Below are 19578 nucleotides of genomic sequence, written 5' to 3' on the forward strand. Positions count from 1 at the left end.
ACTGTAGCGATACTAATTTTGTCATTTAGGTCACAAACATGTGCATCATGCATAGCAATATATGTAGCTTTTTTTTAACGAAGAAAATTTTCACATGTATTATATTCTGTGCATGAAGTTTGATTGTTATGTCAATCACATGTGATTGCGTGGTGTGTCAGTGCCTTTATACAAGTGGCTAAAGTCAGCTTTCAAATATGTACAGGAGTTAACTCTAATGTTTAACTTGGATGGGGGTTAAGGTGACTTTCATCAAGTGAGGCCAGGTTCGGGTCACACTCCCGTTATGTGCGCTCGTATGATCTTGTCTTTTCTGAGAATAAGATTGTTATATATTGTAGGTTGTGGGAAATATTTAATATAAATGGGGTGTGATCTTATTGCCACATGCTGACATCATAACAGGAATTAAGTGTTCCCTTCATGGCTATGCAGCCTTTTAAAATTCTTGTATTTTTCTCTCTTTCTCTCTCTGCCTATTTTGGCTCTAAGGAACCTGCTCTATGTTTACCCACAAAGTCTGAACTTCAGCAGCCGTCAGGGCTCAGTGAGGAACATTGCTGTGAAAGTACAGTTCATGGCAGGAGAGGACCCCAGTCAAGCCTTAGCGGTGAGTTACACTCGGGGATAATGAAGCAACATGACCGTGATGTTCTCTGGCAAATGAAATCCCAGCCACAAAGAAAAGCTTAGAAATACTATATGATGTCTTTTTCAGTAGCGGGAACTTCAAAGGAACATATTTGTGAGCAGCAAAGGAAGAAGAATTTAGTTATGCATGACCTGCAGCATATCTTTCATGTTATCACTCTGATTTTCTTTTCTTTTGGTTTATTTAGTATAACATGGACGATGCACACTATATAGTGTTTACTATAAGTGGCACTCCACCCAGGATATTTCTTTTGCATATCCCATAACAGCAATCCCATGTAGAGCTGCAGGGTAGAAAAGGATTGCTTGTTATGTAACATGGCTGCTGCTGACACAGTTACAGTAACATAGAAACTACTCAAAATACTCAACCAGTGTAACTAGTTGAAATTCACTCTTTCTTTCATTTATGAGTGAAAAGTTTTCAAACCTTTGAAAAAAAAATTTTCCAGAGTGAACTGTTCTCAGTTTGGGGTTTGAAACAGTTGTGGTGTTCATTGTGAATGTCTTATTGGTTATGGAAAACTGCATTTATGCACTGCTTTTTTTAAAAACAGGTCATCTTTGGAAAATCGAGCTGTGCAGAATTCATGAAAGAGGCATACTCTCCTGTCATTTACCATAACAAGTAAGGTTCCCTCACCTGTTAAGCCTCTGCTCAAGTCTGTCCAACGTTTCTTTCTTTCCTAAATGTCTTGTTTAACTCTTTCTCATAAGGTCTCCTGAGTTCTATGAGGAGATGAAGATGAAGATTCCTGCCAATCTGACAGACAACCACCACCTGTTGTTCACCTTTTACCACATCAGCTGCCAGCCCAAACAGAACACTCCTCTGGAGACTCCTGTGGGCTACACGGTGAGTGCACTCCTTCAGCTGGCTCTCCTTGAATACTTTCACCCACACACTCACTTGTTCAATAGTTCTATCTGTTGTCTTGCCATCTGTTAGAGATCGCGTGTCTTTCTTTCTGCTTGCAGTGGATCCCTCTGATGCAACATGGCAGACTACGCACCGGCTCTTTCAGTCTGCCTGTCTCTGTGGAAAAGCCCCCGGCTAGCTACTCGGTGCTCACCCCTGACGTGAGTGTGTTTGAAGAGATTGTGTGAACATTGGTTCTTCTTCCAGCACCTATTCCTTTGTGGTGTGCCTGAGTGTTAAATGAGTTGGGTGTCACTTTCCGGCAGGTTCAGCTCCCAGGCATGAAGTGGGTGGATAATCACAAAGGTGTGTTCAATGTCGAAGTGAAAGCGGCCTCCTCAGTCCACACTCAGGTACACAAATGCGCTTCTTACACTTACTGCTCTTTCTTATTCCTCCCACGTGTAAAGACCCAATTTGCTATTATAGCTTGGCTGTGGGTCCTTAAAATTTTTTATAATTCTTATAGATCTGCTATCAAAAATACCTTAAAAAGCGTTGAATTATCTTAAATGTTCTTTAGTGTTATTACTACAAAACAAAAAAATAATACTCCCTGGTCTTTAAGGAGCTCACTTTTGGGCTGCTCAATTTGCGATACATCGGTGGAAGCTATAGAAATGTTAGTCTACAGAAATGGGAACATAGCAGTTAAAGTTAAAAGACATGCACCTGTCCTTGTCCTGGACTGGTGACAGTCAGTCTCACGTACCTAATTACAAGCTGGTCCTTTCCGTGCACGCACAAAAACGTACTCAGTAGCACAGGCAAATAGTCATGCGCTCACAACTACGCAGTAACATTTTGTTAGCGTAGAGGCTCCTGTCTGCAAGTGAAGACACAAAGTTCACTAAAGTAAACCACAGAGGGCCTACCATGAAAACATTCTTAATAACAAATCTAATGAGACATTTAAATCACCCTGACCCAGCTGAATATGGAGTTTTGAAAGAAGCTAATAAAGGCAGTTGCTAAATATAACACTATCCAGAATTTAGAAGCAGCCACAAGCCAGCAGCTTCACGAGCAGTGAACGGATCAAAGCAGATACGAGGAAAATTATGGAGACAAGTGAAAACACATGAGGGTCGATGTCCTGTTATCTGGTGAAGCTATAATTAGACTAGAAAGTGATGTAAGTAGATACATTTGTGTTGTTGTACCTGCTTTTGTTTGGTAAGGTGAAATACGTCAGGTAAAGGTGGATGTACAACAACTTATTTTCAGTTAATTATTTGTGCCTTGTTCCAGTAGCAGAACACTTTATTTTCACTTGTTTAAATTAGAGAGGGTCCTGTAAGTTACTAAAGTTTGGTGGAACTTCTAAAGTCCAATCATTTCTTTTATTATGAAAATAATATTTTGCATTGAAGAAAGGCTGGTTTTTATTTCTATAAGCTGTCAATAATAGCTCCAAGAAAATCAGAATAGGTAAAAATCGTTGTCAGTAGGTAGCATTAAGAAAAAAATCGAAATAAACCAAGAAAGTTGCACTGGGTGCATCTTTAGTTAAAGTCTGTGCCTGGAAGTATGTACGAAGCAAACTGAGTTTCACATTTGAGACTATGGGCTGTCTTTTAGATCAAAAACTAGATTTGTGTTAGTCTTTCACATCTATAAACGTATAAACATATTTCATCATGTAAAACATCAGTGTTTTCCTCAAACAGTATAATTTCACTTTTAATGTATTTCCATCCTGTTTGGCATTCACATTTATTTAAATTAATATACAAGCGTCATAGATGTAACTGGCATATGTCTATAGAAACTAGTTTAGTTTAATGTCTAAAACAATCATTTTGTTGGCTTTAGATAGTATCAAAGTAAATCGGCGTAAACTGGAAAACAAAAGAAGTGTGGTGCACATTAATGTTGCTCAGAGTGGAGAAACTTGAAATTTATTTTATTGTTTGATGTACGTCACAGTCTGCTTGGCTCCTGTTGGCTCACATATATGCAGGTCATCGGGAAATGCAGTTTCATGTCACTTTAGAAAAGGAAGGTCACACACACCCTGGATCACCCTGCTCTTCTAGAATTTCAGGTGTTCTGCCAAATCAAAGTTCACCAACATCAGCTGTTACTTATCATTCATTGTGCATGTGTGCTTCTAGGACCCTCACCTGGATAAGTTTTTCACGTTAGTGTATGTCCTGGAGGAGTACTCCTTTCCTTTCCGCCTGAAGGACGTCATCATAACTGAGGCAAACATGGAAGGGGAGCTGAAGGCCAGCATGGCTGCGCTGAGAGGGGCTGTGCTGGATACCTGTGTCAGGTTCTTGCATCAGCTGCTTAACAAACTCATTCAGCTCATTGTCTACCCTCCAGTCATTGCAGGCCAGATTGGTGAGGAGGCTGTCAACACTTCTTTCTTTTTTCTTTTTTTAACTTTCTTTTTATTGTTTTTCTTTAAACATTATACAGGGAGGGTAGGGGGTAACAACAAAACAAAACAACAAAGCAACAACAACAACAAAAAGATAAATACAACAAGTAGGATAACAACCCCCCCCCCCCCCCCCCCCCAAAAAAAACAAAAAAAAAACAACAACAACAACAAAAAAAAAAACCATGTTGGATCTCCTTGTTTCTACAGTTTGATCATTTCTCATTATCAATGTGTTGGTCTTTATCCTGTTGGGTTTATATACTCAGTCCATTTCTCCCACTTTTTATGGTATTGATTCTGTAGGTCAATTGTTCCATGGTTTGTATTTCATCTATAATTTTGATCCATTCGTCCTGTGATGGTGGGTCTATCTTGTTCCATTTTCTTGTAATTGCCTTTTTACAGGCAGCAAGCATAATTTTCAATATGTATCTATCTTCTTTCATCACATCACAACACTACTTTCTATGCAAACTAGGCAAAAATGCAAATTCTCATTTTTTTGAGTGATTGTAATAACTCTCTTAGAGATATATTAATATGATTATTGATAATTATTTTTTGTTGAAGATATGAAAAACAAAACTGTTTAATTTGCTTTACATTGAGGAATTTACTTCATTAACACACACAACAGAGGAACAGATATTCTAGATTCAGTTTAGCACCTGATAATAAATGCGTTAACTTGTGGTTACCTTTAGGGCAAGCATTACCTTTGTTGTTGTGGTTGTGGTTATTGTTGTTTTAAAGCACTCACTTTGAATTTACCTGCAGTGAACCTGGGTCGGGCTGCTTTCGAAGCCATGGCTCTGTTGGTCAATCAGATCCACAAAAACCTGGAAGGGAACCAAGATCAACATGGCCGCAACAATCTGCTGGCATCTTACATCCATTACTGCTTCCGCCTGCCCACTGCCGAGCCTACCCTGCCACCGAATGGTGAGTCACCAGGCTTAACTGTGAAACCTTTATTTTCATTTGAAAGAACAAAAATGGTTTTTGTTAGACCATAAAGTGCCAGGGGTTTTTTTTTTTTATTGTTTTATTTGCTAACTTCTATGTCCTTTCCTTCTCCCCGAGTAGCAGGCACCCAGTCCTATGAGATGCCAATGCAGTACGCTACCTTATCAAGGGCAACAGCGCGGCCAAGCAGTCTGCACCTGTCCCGTTCCAAAAGCATTAGCAACTCCAACCCAGACCTGGCTAGCACACCAGTTTCTCCTGATGAGGAGGTGCAAAGGATCATGGGGAGCAAGGTATGCTGCACTTCTCAAGTCATTTTAAAGGAGATTAAAGTTAGGTTATTAAATATTTTGCACTTTGTTGGTCTTATGTTTTGCAGGAAATGTGTACCAGTCAAACTTATCATAGGCAGCTGTTGCTTTACTTTCACATTTATTATATTTGCTTAGTGTCTCATTTTTCCCCTAGTATTTCAATTACATTAAGTAAAATATATGAATGTTGTTACAGTCTGGCTACACAGAAAACATGGTCTGTGTTTTCTGTCTTTATGAAACCACTTGTTTATTTTCTAGTTTCTGTTTAGATAATATCACTCTGTTATTTTGTTGTAATCGTAGTTTCTGGACTCTTCACAGCTGATTCAATAAACTCAGGTTAACTGAGAACTCTGTGCAAACAGTCTGTCTCACTGCTTAGACAACAATGTAGTAATTCTCTGTGCCTCTATCCCTTTACTTAATGCAGTACCTCAGTCCTTTATTCTCCTCTCCCCAGCTTTCTTTTCTTTGTTGCTTTTGTCTCCTTTTATTTCGTTCCTGATTTTCTTCTCTAAATAATCTTTTATGTAGTAATTACCCTCTCTTAATTCACTGTGCTCTTGCCTCTTGCCACACTCTGTGTGTGTTTTTGTGTGTGTCTCTGGTGGCTTATGGCAGGGCATTGACCGCTCCCACTCCTGGGTAAACTCTGCTTATGCCCCTGGGGGCTCCAGATCTGTGCTACGCCGGAACCCCAACTCCAGCTGTGAGCTCAAGCAGGTGCCAAATCCCTTCACCTCATCCTCACCTTTACCTCCTCCACCTCCATCCTGCACTGCCTCTCATCAATTCTCGCGGGTCATTTCTTACCTCCATTGCATCTGTGTCTGTCTGGCTCTCTCTCTGCTCGCCTCAGCCCACCTGTCACCCCTTTTTATCTACTCCCTGTACATCCTCTCTGCTGCCTAACAGGCACAAGTTCTGCCTGGGGCTTGTTAGGAGTTCATAGAAAGTTCTCTGGCCACCCACCCATTTCCATTCACCCATTTTCACGTCATCTGTGTGTGTTCACCTCACCATCACTCCATGTCAGGCAAACGACCGCAGCTGCAATCGCATGTCTGCCTTTCTGGACAGCGTGGCTTTGTTTTCAGTTCCCCCAAGGCAGATTGCAAAGAAGGTAAAACTGGCATCTAACTAACTGTAAAAGTTACAAACTAACACATTTGTGATATCATATCATTCACCAACTTCCAATATCATTACCATTCATCAACAATCATGCGATTTGAACACAGATCTACATGGAAATAATGTGAAAATTGAAAATTTAGATCTTTTTGGAATGAAGAACTATCAGTTCGTACTCCTAAACCTTTATAACCTGCAGTTACTGTTTATGAAGTATTCCTAATAGCATTGAAACTGTTTATTTTAATCTTGATAGCTCAAATACAATTAACTAGACCAAACTGAACTAGCTTGTTGTTGGTTCATGTCTAGCTGCTCCACGAGGAGCTGGCTTTACAGTGGGTGGTCAGCACCAGCACAGTGAGGGAAGCGGCACTGCAACAAGCTTGGCTTTTCTTCCAACTGATGGTAAGCATTCCTTTTTGAAATTGCAATAATTGTACACCACTTTCTAAGTAGCAAAAATCTAAAGAGAATGCAGTAAAACAAAACTTAAGGTCTGCAAACCATTTTCTTATGTATCCCCTCCTACAGACAAAGAGCATGGCCCACCACTTATTCCTGACCTCAAAACTGGATGTTCCCAGGCGTCAGCGGTTCCCAGACCGCTTTGTGGATGACATCGCTGCACTTGTGTGTGCCATCAGTGCAGACATTGCCAGCCGATACCACAAGGTACCAAATCCTGAGAGCTACCCCATATTCTAGAAATTGAATTCATTTCTTGATAACAATTTAGGTCACTGGCCAACAAAAACTATAGTGGCTTTATTTTTCTCCCTTATCTTTTATACAAAGCTTGAGCATTGCTGTTTGATTCAAACCTAATATACAACCTAATATAATGTAAACCAAGACTCTTCCTCTTTCTCTCACATGAATTTTCCCCTTCCAGGATGTGGAGCTTGTGGAGAGGTTAAATAGCAGTCTGGCTTTCTTCCTGAGTGACCTGTTGTCTCTCATGGACCGGGGCTTTGTCTTCAACCTCATCCGCTCTTACTACAAACAGGTCCCCATTGCACTTTTTCCTATTTTCCTGTAATCTGATACGCTCAGAGACTCCCACACACATTATTGTATCTTCTATGTAACTGCATGTTAAACAGATTGCCAACAAGTTGCACACGGCCCAGAATCCCAGCTCTCTGAATGCTCTGAGGATGGACTTCACTCGTATTGTCTGCAGCCATGAGCACTATGTGATCCTCAACTTGCCGTGCTCAATCCTGAGCCCCCCAGCCTCCCCCTCTCCTTCCACTTCTTCCACTACATCACAGGTACTACAGCACATTATCCATCATAGACGAATTATAAAAATAAAAAAATTTCACATAAAGAGAATGGATAAATTGAAATGTTGCTAATTTCCCTCTGTAATAAGTGCATACTCATAGCATCAGTGTCCTCAAAGTTCCAGTCATGGCCCTTGGGGATGTTTTTTGCAGCCCTTGAGTCAGCCAAGGAAAGAATGCAATACACTGTATTGTGTCATTTTGGGAGGATTTTTCTTGAATTCCAACTCTTCTGTTCTGGGCATCATAGCTAGAGTTTCTTAACAGAAATACCGCTGGGGTCAAAATGTGCCTTCCTCTTGGTTTAAAAATACAAACATAAATTATGAAATTAGCAAATACACTACAAACACTAACTAAAGCTGTTTATTTTCCTTAATAAATAAATGATGTCTTAAATTTGCAGTCATCAAAAATTCGAGAATAACTCTTCTACTGTGTTCCTACACAAACCATTGCATAACATTAATGTCAGCCACACTTAAAGTCATTTCTCTATAATTCTGTGTCATCTTAACTATGTCTCCTTGTGTCCACAGAGCTCAGCATTTTCCAGTATGGTGCAAGACCAGGGCGTGGCCACCATGTTTGAGCTCTCCGTCCCTTTTCGCCAGCAGCACTTCCTGTCCGGCCTGCTGCTGTCTGAGCTCTCACTCATCCTCGACCCTGATGGTGAAGGGTGGGTTTTTAGTATCTGCTCACAAGCTGATCAAGACTTTACATCGATTCAGACTTTAACGTGAAATAAAATGAGAGATGACAAAGATTATGATGATTTTGTTTATCACCCACAGGGTTTTTTTCCTTCATAAAAAGGCCATTAGTGCCGTTCACTCCCTGCTGTGTAGCCACGATGCAGACCCTCGCTACAGGGACCCTCAAGTCAGAGCCCACATGGCTCAGCTCTACCTGCCTCTCATCCCAATCGTCATGGAGACGCTACATCAACTCTATGACTTCTCTGGTCAGCAGAACAATATGAGCAGCCCATAAATATGATTTTCCACCTGCTCGAGAAGATGTTGTTATATTTGCAGTATTATTGTACCTGAGAGCGCTTTTCTTATTGCCTTGCAGACTCCTCGCCTTCTCGGGTCCGCCATGCATCCACCCACGCTGACGATGCTGACCCAGACAGTGGCAGCACTATCAGTCAGTCTGTTGCCATGGCAATCGCTGGCTCCCCTCTGCAGCACGCCAAAGCCAACCCATTCGCACTGCCCACAGTGGTAAGTGATAGCAGCAAGGGTCATAGTGTTCCCCAGAGCCCTACAGACTGACAGGTCACAGAGTGGCCTCTGTGTGGGCGACTGCTGCTTCAGTTTGACAGACGGTCACACCACACAACACTCACCCATTTAAATATCATTTGCATTCTTTCCATGTTGTTCTTTAGCTAAAGAACAACTGCTCCTCTTCACCTGTAGGTGGCTCTGTGTCCTTTGCTATAACTTTCTCTAAACAGCCATTTTGTTCTATACTCAAGTGGATTACAAGATTGGCACCGATTTTCTGTGTGTGTGCGTGTCGTTACCAGGCGGGGCGCCAGTCCAGCTCTCTGTCCGCCGAGTGCAGTAGGACTCTGCTGGTGTGTTTCCTGTGGGTGCTGAAGAATGCAGATGCAGCTCTCCTGGAGCGCTGGGTGTCAGATTTGTCTGTACTGCAAATCAACCGCTTGCTAGATCTGCTGCATCTCTGTGTGTCCTGCTTTGAATACAAGGTATAATAAATGGGCACCATCAAGATTCACAGTTCATTCAGGGAGATGCTAAATTCCTCTAAATTGATTTTTTTTTTCAAAGAAATCTAGTTCAGAGCAAATATTGATTAAATTTCATTTTCCTTCTTTTTCTCCTGTTTGATGGGGTTTTTATGAAGGCAATGAGTTAATGTTCATGGTTTAATTAGCTGTTATTTAAAAATTAGATTTAATTTAACCATTACTGCAAAAATGATGTCTGTGGCAGCATGTAACAGATCTGTGCTGGTCAGTTACTGCTGGCTGAGAATGCCCTCACTTCTGTCTCTGAAAAGTATATTTGATATGATACATTATACATAATGCATTGTACACTGAGGCACTTGGACTTCAGACATCATATCCAGGGTTACTACTGTATTTTCCATTACTGTTTACATAGCACTGCAAAATCACACAGTAGTCTATTTAGCTGTGTTTACTCTATAAATTATCAATAGGACAGAAGGCTATTTTTATGTTTGTTTGTTTTTAAATTGTTTGCCTTTCTAAAGTCCATTTCTTAGCAGCTTTCTACCCAGTTTTTTTTCCCTTTTATCCACTTTTAATATAGTCTTTTTTTCTCTGTCAGAGAAATTTCTGGGTAAACTTGCCCAATTTGTATGCTACCTTTTTATGATTTATTTGTCCTCTGATGTTTGGTGGGCGTTGTAGGGGAAGAAGACTTTGGAGCGGATCAATAGCCTGACATTTAAAAAGTCTCAGGATATGAAAGCACGACTTGAAGAAGCCATACTGGGCACAATCGGAGCCCGTCAGGAGATGGTTCGGCGTCACAGAGGTGGGAAGCACAACAGAAACATAGGTTTGCGTCGTGCATGTCTGAAGCAATTTATATTTGTGGTGCTTAAGGAAATTTACTCTTACAGAAAGGAGCCCTTATGGCAGCCAGGAGAACGTTAGGTGGAAAAAGAACGTAACTCATTGGAGAACAAATGCAGACAGAGTCGACAAGTATGTGCTTTACAGACATATAGATTTGGTTCTTCTGCTCACCTTGTGAAAATTACAAATATTCTTGGATTATAATTTATGTCAAATGTGTGTTTCTGTGTAACATGATTGTAAAATGACACCTTTCAGGACTAAGGCTGAGGTGGAACAGGAGTCTGTGGTGGATGGAAACCTAGCTACTGAGGCCTCTCTCATAGTACTGGACACACTGGAAATTATAGTCAAGGTAAAACAATGAGAATTAAATAAATCTGTTTAGACACCACCTTTCCAGTGGTTGACATACAGTGCTGTCCTCCTATATAAACATCCTTTGCTTGTTGTGTGCCTGTCTTCTTTCAGACTGTGGTTGCGTCAGAGTTGAAAGAAAGTGTTTTAGGTGGAGTGCTGAGAGTACTTCTTCACAGCATGGCAGGAAACCAGAGCGCCCTCTTTCTGCAGCATTGCTTCAATACACAGAGAGCTCTGGTTTTCAAAGTAAGTGCAGTTTGTTTTTAGCAATTACACAAGTTTTCAGGGGTTTTTTTTATTGTCCTTTCCAGCAAAAAAAAAATAAAAAAATCACAAATTAATGAATTAACACAAATAATTAATGTTTTGGTATTAATAGTTTTACTCCTATTTGGCATTATTCTGCTTACTCATTTTTATTGATGACATCTGTGTTACATTTTTGTATTGAAAAGTAAAGCAAGTGGGCCATATTTAATTTCTGGTGGCAGCGGGGTGAACTGTACGAAGTGACGCTGTGTGTTTTTGTGTATAGTTCCCAGAGATGCTGTTTGAGGAGGACACGGAGCTTTGTGCAGACCTGTGCCTGCGTCTCCTGCGTCACTGCAGCAGCAGTGTCGGCTCTGTCAGAAGTCACGCCTCGGCATCCCTTTACCTGCTCATGAGACAGAACTTCGAGATTGGAAATGTATGTTAAGATGTTTCATTATCTGTGAAATACTTTGATGTTCTTTCATTACTGTGGACATGTCAGCAAAATGCATCTATACCGTAATTCAAGACTGTAATGGGCGACTGTGGTTCAGGTTTGGGAAGCTCAGCTTGTAACCAGAAGGTTGCCGGTTCGATCCCAGCTCTGTCTGTCTTGGTTGTTGTGTCCTTGGGCAAGACACTTCACCTACCACCTACTGGTGATGGCGCGATAAGGCAGCCTCGCTTCTGTCAGTCTGTCCCAGGGCAACTGTGGCTACAAGTGTAGCTTGCTTCCACCAGTGTGTGAATGTGAGAGTGAATGAATAGTGGAATTGTAAAGCGCTATATAAATGCAATCCATTATTATTACTGATGTTGTAAGTCACACTGAGCTACGTTTTTGTTTGTAGAACTTTGCACGAGTAAAGATGCAGGTCACCATGTCTCTGTCCTCACTGGTGGGAACATCGCAGAACTTTAATGAAGAGCATCTTCGTCGGTCTCTCAAGACAATCTTGACATATGCCGAAGAGGACTTAGAGCTGCGGGACACACCTTTCCCAGAGCAGGTGGACAGCAACCATCATCTTGTTTACAGTTTTTGAGCTGAAGCTCGTGGAACGGGTAAGACATTTTTTTTCATTTGGTATATGTATGTTTGAAACTGCAGGTCCAGGATCTGGTGTTCAACCTGCACATGATTCTTACTGACACTGTGAAGATGAAGGAGCATCAGCACGATCCAGAGATGCTTATCGACCTAATGTACAGGTACTGGAATAACCATCAGAGTGGCTGTAAATCAAAAATAAAATAAAACCTAAAGTGTTTTCTCATTTTCTCTTTTCAGGATTGCTAAAGGTTACCAAAACTCCCCTGACTTGCGCTTAACGTGGCTTCAAAACATGGCAGGGAAACACTCAGAGAGAGGGAACCATGCTGAAGCAGCCCACTGTCTGGTCCACAGCGCAGCTCTGGTAGCGGAGTATCTCAACATGCTGGAGGATTGTCGCTACCTGCCCATTGGTTGTGTCACATTTCAGGTCAATGTGTATTCTGTTTAAACCTTTCTACTTACAAATAGTTGGCTAGGTCACAATGATTTTAGTCTAATGCCTCGGTCACAGTCGGTGACCTCCTGATACCTGCCTGAACACTGCAGCCAACATGTTTCAAAAGGCACAAAAATTTGTCTCCTTATCTGGTGCGTGTTACAGTTTTCACTGTTTCACTACAGCTTGGAAAGTAGTTGGCAGTTATCTGACAAGGAGATGTTTTCCATGCAAACTACGGGCAACCGCGACAATCTGCTCACAGTCAAAGCAACTGTAATCTTTCACTGAGGCACTGTATACCTCTTTGTGACCAGTTTGAAACTGAAACTGCCAGAAACCTCCAGCAACCAGTCACTAACTGGGTAGAGAATTCAAATTTTTCCCAAATGACCTGTCGTTGCCAGGTGATGGCTGACTGGTCTCTGGACTTGTGTGAGTTGAGTTTTAGCAATTGAATTTGCAGCGACTGCCAGAAACCTCCAACAACTATTCACCACCCGGTTTGAGACTCTTGTGACCTGTGGTTACTAGATCTTCACTAATGGGTGTCTAGACCTGTGTGACTCAGGCCTAAATGAAACTTTTACTTAAAAGACATATAAAACATGTGGGTTTATGACCAGATGTTAACTTTTTTCCTATTCTGTTTTGTCTGTTTTTACTACAGAATATTTCATCCAACGTATTAGAGGAGTCGGCAGTATCCGATGACGTTCTGTCGCCAGAGGAGGAGGGCATTTGTGCTGGGAAGTATTTCAGTGAGTCTGGCCTGGTGGGGCTTCTCGAGCAAGCAGCTGCTTCTTTTAATATGGTATGACTCACATTCACTGACAAACAGCACAAGGTTCCAGCATTAACATGATTTGTGTTAAAATCTCTATTTAATTGTGCTGTAACTGCAGGCCGGCATGTATGAGGCCATTAATGAAGTGTACAAGATTCTGCTCCCGATCCATGAAGCCAACAGAGACTTTAAAAAGCTGGCTACTGTCCACGGGAAGCTACAAGATGCCTTTAATAAAGTCTACAACCAAGTGAGTTGACAGCTTAATCCTGAAATCACCAGCAATCCACAAAGGAATTCGTTTCTAGCTAATTATCTTTATCCTAATTCCCTTCTTATGTGCTTTATTTCTTTTCTGATCTTTTCCAGAGTTCAGGATGGGAGGTAACAAACTAATCTGACATTAAGAGCATCTAATTTAAAGTAAAACATTCAGCAGTTGTTGTTGACAATGTTATTCTTCTTCCCCTTGGCTTGTTTTCTTCTCCCCTCCTGTGTCAATAACATGGCCACTGGTGAGTGATGCAAAGCTTACTTTATCACTTGGTTGAGTAGAATTAAGACAAGTATTAATTAATTTGTGCTGCAGTCCTGCTGTAATAAAACTACTTCTGAGCATGAATTTGTATTTTCCCACAACATGAAAAGCATCTGTTTTCCCAAATCCAAAGCGTTAACAAACAGTAAATGCTGTTTTGTTTTGTTTTTCATCACTGGTGTTGCAAACACAGGAATATAAATTAGTGTCAGGGTGAAAACAATCTGTGTGCATTTTACAAACCAGCTGTTTTAACTAAAAGAAAAAAACCAAACAGCTTTCAGCCCCCAAACAACTAAACAAGAGAAAACGTTTACAAAGAAAAGGCGGCTCACTGGTGTGGCCGGTTGAGAGAGAGAGAGAAGAAAGTAAATGATCCTCTGTGGTAGGCGGTGGCCATGTTGGCTCTTTTTACAAGGGTGGCCCTCAGGAAAGGACACAGTCATTGGCCCCACCAATATCCACATCCAATAACTATATAATTTCCAAACATCAACCAGACCTTTTCACTAACAGAAAATCAGGCACAGAAGTTAAATAGGATAACGCATAAATACAACAGCAGTATAACAACCATGGATCATGATTGGGGGGAAAAAAATAAACTCTGGTTATTCAGATAGATTTCTAGTTTACATTTCACATTTTAGGCTGTGTTAACACCTCCATATGGCTGCTTACTATGATGACCCCTAATTAGCATATAATTGCATAGTTACTTAGTTACTGACACTTTGTTATCACACTGTTACCAAGTACTTTTTACTGCATTTTTTCTAATGGTTAAACAGCTATTTCGCTAACATTTCTGTACAACACATTACTCGTGGTGAGTTTATTCTGCAGTGTCGCATAATGCTGTTCCTCCTGTTTTTGTGTTTCTATTCATTCATTCAGCATTTATGTACTAGTGGAAAAACAGTATGCTAACGTTTGTATGACAGATTTGGTCTTTGTTTCAAGGTTGTTGAGTCCTCAATAAAAACAGCTCAGTCATTTAAACATTTTAGTTTGTGAAGAAAAAAAATCTTCATTTCAAGTCTTTAGTGTCAGATAATGAGTCCATGAATTAAAACGGGGTATTTTTTTTTTCTACTATTACCACGTAAGCTCTGTGTCAGCTGCTTTTAATTCACTCATGCTCTGCACTCCTTAATCGTTTAAGTTTTCTGTCTTGTTTTTAGTGTTCAGCGAATGTTTGGGACCTACTTCAGAGTGGGTTTCTATGGCTGTCGCTTCGGAGATCTGGATGAGCAAGAATTTGTCTACAAGGAGCCATCGATCACCAAGTTAGCTGAGATATCGCACAGACTTGAGGCATGTTAACTCCTCCTGATGTTAATAAAGATGTCTTTAATGATTTATGAGGAACATATGTCTAAAGGTGAATGCCTCTGGCCCACAGGAGTTCTACTCAGAGAAATTTGGGGATGAGGTGGTCGAAATTATCAAAGACTCCAACCCAGTGGACAAAAACAAACTCGATCCCAACAAGGTAAAGAGATGTGTATGTTTGTTGCTTAAAGAATATGTATATTTTAAAAATGTCTAACTGTACTGATGACTTTTTCAGGCTTACCTGCAGATCACCTATGTCGAGCCCTACTTTGACACATATGAGCTGAAGGAAAGAATCACCTACTTTGACAAGAACTACAACTTGCGTACCTTCATGTACTGCACTCCCTTCACTCTGGACGGCCGCGCTCACGGCGACCTGCACGAGCAGTACAAACGCAAAACCATCCTGACAACGTCTCACGCCTTCCCTTACATCAAGACACGGATCAATGTTATCCACAAGGAGGAGGTGGGTGTCTCTACTGGAGGGATCAGATTTTAAATAAATGTAGACATTATGATGTATGTTCATTGTTACATCTTTGGCTTTCCAGATTATTCTTGTCCCCATTGAGGTGGCGATTGAAGATATGCAGAAGAAGACTCAGGAGCTCGCTTTCGCCACAAACCAAGACCCCGCAGACTCTAAAATGCTTCAGATGGTGCTCCAGGGCTGTGTGGGCACCACTGTCAACCAGGTGATAAAATAATTGAAATGCTGGTCCCCCTGGAATAATAATAACATCAAAGCAGAGCTTTAAGTCTGGGTTAGTGTTTTAAGCAGTGGCAGAAATTCCTCAGCTAATATGTAACTGTTTGTCTCCCCTAACAGGGCCCCCTTGAGGTGGCGCAGGTCTTTCTCGCCGACATTCCTGATGACCCCAAGCTGTTTCGTCATCACAACAAACTGCGCCTCTGCTTTAAAGACTTCGCTAAGAGGTACTGACATGATCTCCGTCTCAGACAAAGACTGTTGTGTAGCCAATAAAAACAAATCCCAACTCCCTGTGTCTTTCTTTTTTGTGCAGGTGTGAAGATGCCCTGAGGAAGAATAAAGCCCTGATTGGGCCAGATCAGAAAGAGTACCACAGAGAGCTAGAAAGGAATTATCATAAACTGAAAGAAGCTCTGGGTCCTCTCATCAACCGCAAGATCCCCCAGCTTTACAGAACCCTACCAGCTCCGACTCTGCAAACACAACGGTAACTTGAGACATTAATAACACACACACACGCCTACGCACAGAGACGCATAAAATGATCTCATGCTGCTTCTTCAAGCACATCAAGCTAACATAAGAGGAACGTAAAACTGTGTCATGCTTCAGGCTATATGCTCTGCATGTCACCAGTGAGCAGACATGCAGACACATTTCAGTGATTTCAAATGTGTCACATTTTATTCCACAGTCATTAATAAAAGATGATGCACTTCTTGAACTGCTGTAGCCTGTTTGACTATGGAAACTATCACCATATGTTACTTTTGGTTTTCATCATCTTCTGGCTGCACCTCTGTGTTTGCATGTGGACTGATTTCTAATCAGAAACAGTTACAGTCAACAGCACCTGCCAGACCGATGCTGCAGCACAGAGAAATGTAAAATCCCAGATATTTAAAATATTAACACAAACTTTGAGCTCCATTGGTCCGCTATATTACATTAGGGGTTTATCATTATTATTCTTGGAACCACAATGCTGACTCAAAGCCATGTAAGCTTTTAGTGGGACAACTTTCACACTCCTTGGGTGGCATTTTTTTGGCTCAAATGAAATAAAAATGAACTACATCTTTGCTAAAATATGTTTTTGATTTTGACAAAAATCTTTTTACCAGTATTCCTACTAATTATCCCCCCTCTCTTGCAGGAACTCCTACAGTAGGTCGAGTTTCCGCAAAGTCGACTGTTGAGCCACAGAAAGCTGCAAAGCGACACAAAGCAACAAGCTTTTAAAATTAGCACCATCTCATACCGTCTGTCCCCCCTTCCCCCCACTGCATTGCACACCAACTGTAGCAGGAACACACAAACTCACCGTCCTCTTCTTCATCTAGCTCGTTATTTTACACTCATCACCCTTGGCCACCTAGTCATGTCTTAACACCCCCCTCCCCCTTCCAGTCCCTCTATGCACACACAGTAAGTTGTCACCTCTTTCGCTGCCCTACCATCCCCACCACTCTCACACCTCTTTTGGGGAAAAAAACCCCTCTGGTGTTTATGCAGGAAGGTTATCTGCTCTGTAAACATTGTCATTTGGAGCAAGGCTCTAAGATGGCAGCGTTTAAAGAAAGCTTTTTACAGTTATCCACCCAAAGTAATCTCTCAGAGCCTGATCTGACTTTACCTTTAGTTTTTAGTGCACTGTTTTACATTTGTTTTTCTTTAGCTTCGAGTGTCTGCTTTTGAACAGGCTTAGGTTGTCTGTTTTGTGTCATGGACTTATTTAATTTGTGAGATTTTTTTTAATCCCTGGTAGTGATCACTGCCAGACTTTGTTATTAAATAGTCCCAGGGAGTTTTCTTTTGTTATCAACAGACCAAATAACTGACATTCCTTCTCCCTCAAGTCGTAACATTTATCTGCCCATCTCTCGTTATAAGGGTTCAATAAAGAGAGTTGGTGGGCTGCTTTTTGTGGAGGTCCAGGTTTGATATGATTGAGCTCATAATGTGTGGGAGAGACTGACTCGATGGGATGTTTAAATGTGTTCTTAAAACTGTGAACTCTTAGAAAAGCACTGCAGTCGCATCAGATGTTTATCACAGAAGCACTGTCTAAAGACAGGCCATCTCGTTTACTCACACAGGCATGTTCAAACTGCGACATTCACTATCATACTACAGTATAGATAGATAGATAACTGAATATGTTATGACTGCGTAAACAAGTCCTCGTTTGACTGTTATGCGCTTCTGTATAAGACCAAATGTTTTGTATGTATACACCTCTGTGGTTTGCATTTATTGTAGAAATCTCCATCTACTGTATCTATGAAATTGCACTATTGTAAACAACCTGCAGCACATTAACACTGTAACTACTAAAATATATGTGCTTTTGTTATTTTACAGAGCTGGAAACTGTTTTTTACCGATTAGATAGGCAATTTTTTTTATTTATTTACACTGTCTTCTATTAAATATTTCTCCCTACACTCCTGGTCATCCTTTATTTATGGGTCTTACGATGTAAATTCATGTAGTAATGTGTTTACTATTTTTAACACTGTTTCACATTAACAGTTTTGTTACTGGAAATCTATGTTTTTCACACATGGTTTCTTCGCTTTTCAGCAGTCAGTATCATATTATGGTATGGGAAGCATCTTTAATACCCATAGACCACAGTGATACTACAAAAACTACTCTAACAACGGGGCTACGACAGTAACATAGTGGCATTTCTACATTTCTGTTTCTATTTTTTTTTTTTTTTTTTTTTTTTTTTTTTTTTTATAAATACATTTCTGTTTCTAGATGAAACATACACAAGGTTTGCAAGTAATTATTACTAAATTTGCATGTATTAATTTTAGTTATGAATCTCAATACTTTTGAATGTTGTAGACTATTCTTTTTCAGATGTTATAACTTAAAATTAACAGTTATAATTAACCCTTTAGAGCCGATCGGAGCGGGAACGCTCTGTTATGGGTAACTATTTTTAAATCCCGGTAGCACTGCAACCATGTAAGCTAGTGCAAAAAAATTTTTTGCATATGAAACCGGAGGAGTTGTACTTACATATTGTGCCATCAGCTTGTCCTAGGTCACGGTTTCCTTCCACATAAAGCTTTGCAAAAACTGCATAAAAAGCGCTTGCAGGAACAAAAACATAATATTCCAGAAACACGCTTTGCCGGTCCGATCAGCTGTTCAAAACACTTCCTACGGTGGAATAGATGTCAGCGCGAACTTTCCGCCATTACCTGGCCGAAACCGGAAGTGACGTCATTTTCGCGGAAATGTAGTCTTTTTTGCGATCAGGGCCTCAGGGCCTATACTGCTCTTTTTAAAAGTTATCTTTGACTTTATGACTTTCTGTGTCGTTTCTGGGATGCTTAGGACTCATATTGCACTGCTGGAAATAGTTTATTTTGATGCATATGCTGCTTTTTTGCAAATTTGCAGTATAATATTTATTTTCGTTTTTCCTGCAGTGTATAAAAATTGGTGTATTTCAAAAATAAAACTATGAAGACACTCAAAATAAATTTCCTGTGGTGGGAAACTAGTTTGTGCAACTTTTTTGTATTTACAGTTTTGAGGGATAAGCCTCTTAAATTTCTCTAACTACAAATATATGTTAAAAAATCAAAAACGATTTTCAATTTTTTTGTAGTTTATTGCACTTTTTTGCAATTTATGTAATTACTATGCACTTAATGAATACATATTATTAAAATCTGGGCTATAATGGTTGTATTGATGTATAGCAACTTGAAATGCTCCCAAAAATGGCTCCACAGCATGTAAAAATATAATATAAGCTCTGGCGGACTTGGTTCTATGGTAGGTCTTAAAGGGTTAAGAATAATTATT

The 19578-nt window shown here is 40.4% G+C and overlaps 1 protein-coding gene across 4 annotated transcripts in view; it reads left to right on the forward strand.

Moving 5' to 3' along the window:
* The window catches only part of dock6 (dedicator of cytokinesis 6), a 31162-nt gene extending 12971 nt beyond the window's left edge, over positions 1-18191 (forward strand). The window contains exons 15-50 of one of the 4 annotated variants that reach the window (XM_085271615.1): positions 493-610; positions 1212-1282; positions 1372-1510; positions 1633-1734; positions 1840-1926; positions 3691-3922; positions 4743-4907; positions 5049-5224; positions 5870-5971; positions 6285-6371; positions 6695-6790; positions 6917-7057; positions 7278-7391; positions 7489-7659; positions 8214-8353; positions 8469-8638; positions 8752-8903; positions 9212-9394; positions 10088-10214; positions 10303-10387; positions 10517-10613; positions 10730-10864; positions 11154-11306; positions 11722-11880; positions 11982-12082; positions 12162-12354; positions 13034-13177; positions 13269-13400; positions 13520-13534; positions 14880-15005; positions 15094-15183; positions 15262-15498; positions 15584-15727; positions 15862-15968; positions 16058-16231; positions 16901-18191. In XM_085271615.1, coding sequence (XP_085127741.1) covers positions 493-610; positions 1212-1282; positions 1372-1510; positions 1633-1734; positions 1840-1926; positions 3691-3922; positions 4743-4907; positions 5049-5224; positions 5870-5971; positions 6285-6371; positions 6695-6790; positions 6917-7057; positions 7278-7391; positions 7489-7659; positions 8214-8353; positions 8469-8638; positions 8752-8903; positions 9212-9394; positions 10088-10214; positions 10303-10387; positions 10517-10613; positions 10730-10864; positions 11154-11306; positions 11722-11880; positions 11982-12082; positions 12162-12354; positions 13034-13177; positions 13269-13400; positions 13520-13534; positions 14880-15005; positions 15094-15183; positions 15262-15498; positions 15584-15727; positions 15862-15968; positions 16058-16231; positions 16901-16943 — 4708 coding nt within the window. In that variant the 3' untranslated portion in view covers positions 16944-18191. The remainder of the gene's footprint in view (positions 1-492; positions 611-1211; positions 1283-1371; positions 1511-1632; positions 1735-1839; positions 1927-3690; positions 3923-4742; positions 4908-5048; positions 5225-5869; positions 5972-6284; positions 6372-6694; positions 6791-6916; positions 7058-7277; positions 7392-7488; positions 7660-8213; positions 8354-8468; positions 8639-8751; positions 8904-9211; positions 9395-10087; positions 10215-10302; positions 10388-10516; positions 10614-10729; positions 10865-11153; positions 11307-11721; positions 11881-11981; positions 12083-12161; positions 12355-13033; positions 13178-13268; positions 13401-13519; positions 13535-14879; positions 15006-15093; positions 15184-15261; positions 15499-15583; positions 15728-15861; positions 15969-16057; positions 16232-16900) is intronic. The other 3 variants (XM_085271616.1, XM_085271617.1, XM_085271618.1) reach the window with 3 other exon arrangements.
* The last annotated feature ends 1387 nt before the right edge of the window (positions 18192-19578 follow it).

This window comes from Mchenga conophoros, linkage group LG4 (assembly GCF_057382185.1).
Source record: "Mchenga conophoros isolate Kocher_MC1m ecotype Shallow Benthic linkage group LG4, M_conophoros_male_GT1.1, whole genome shotgun sequence".
NCBI classification, from domain to species: domain Eukaryota; kingdom Metazoa; phylum Chordata; class Actinopteri; order Cichliformes; family Cichlidae; genus Mchenga; species Mchenga conophoros.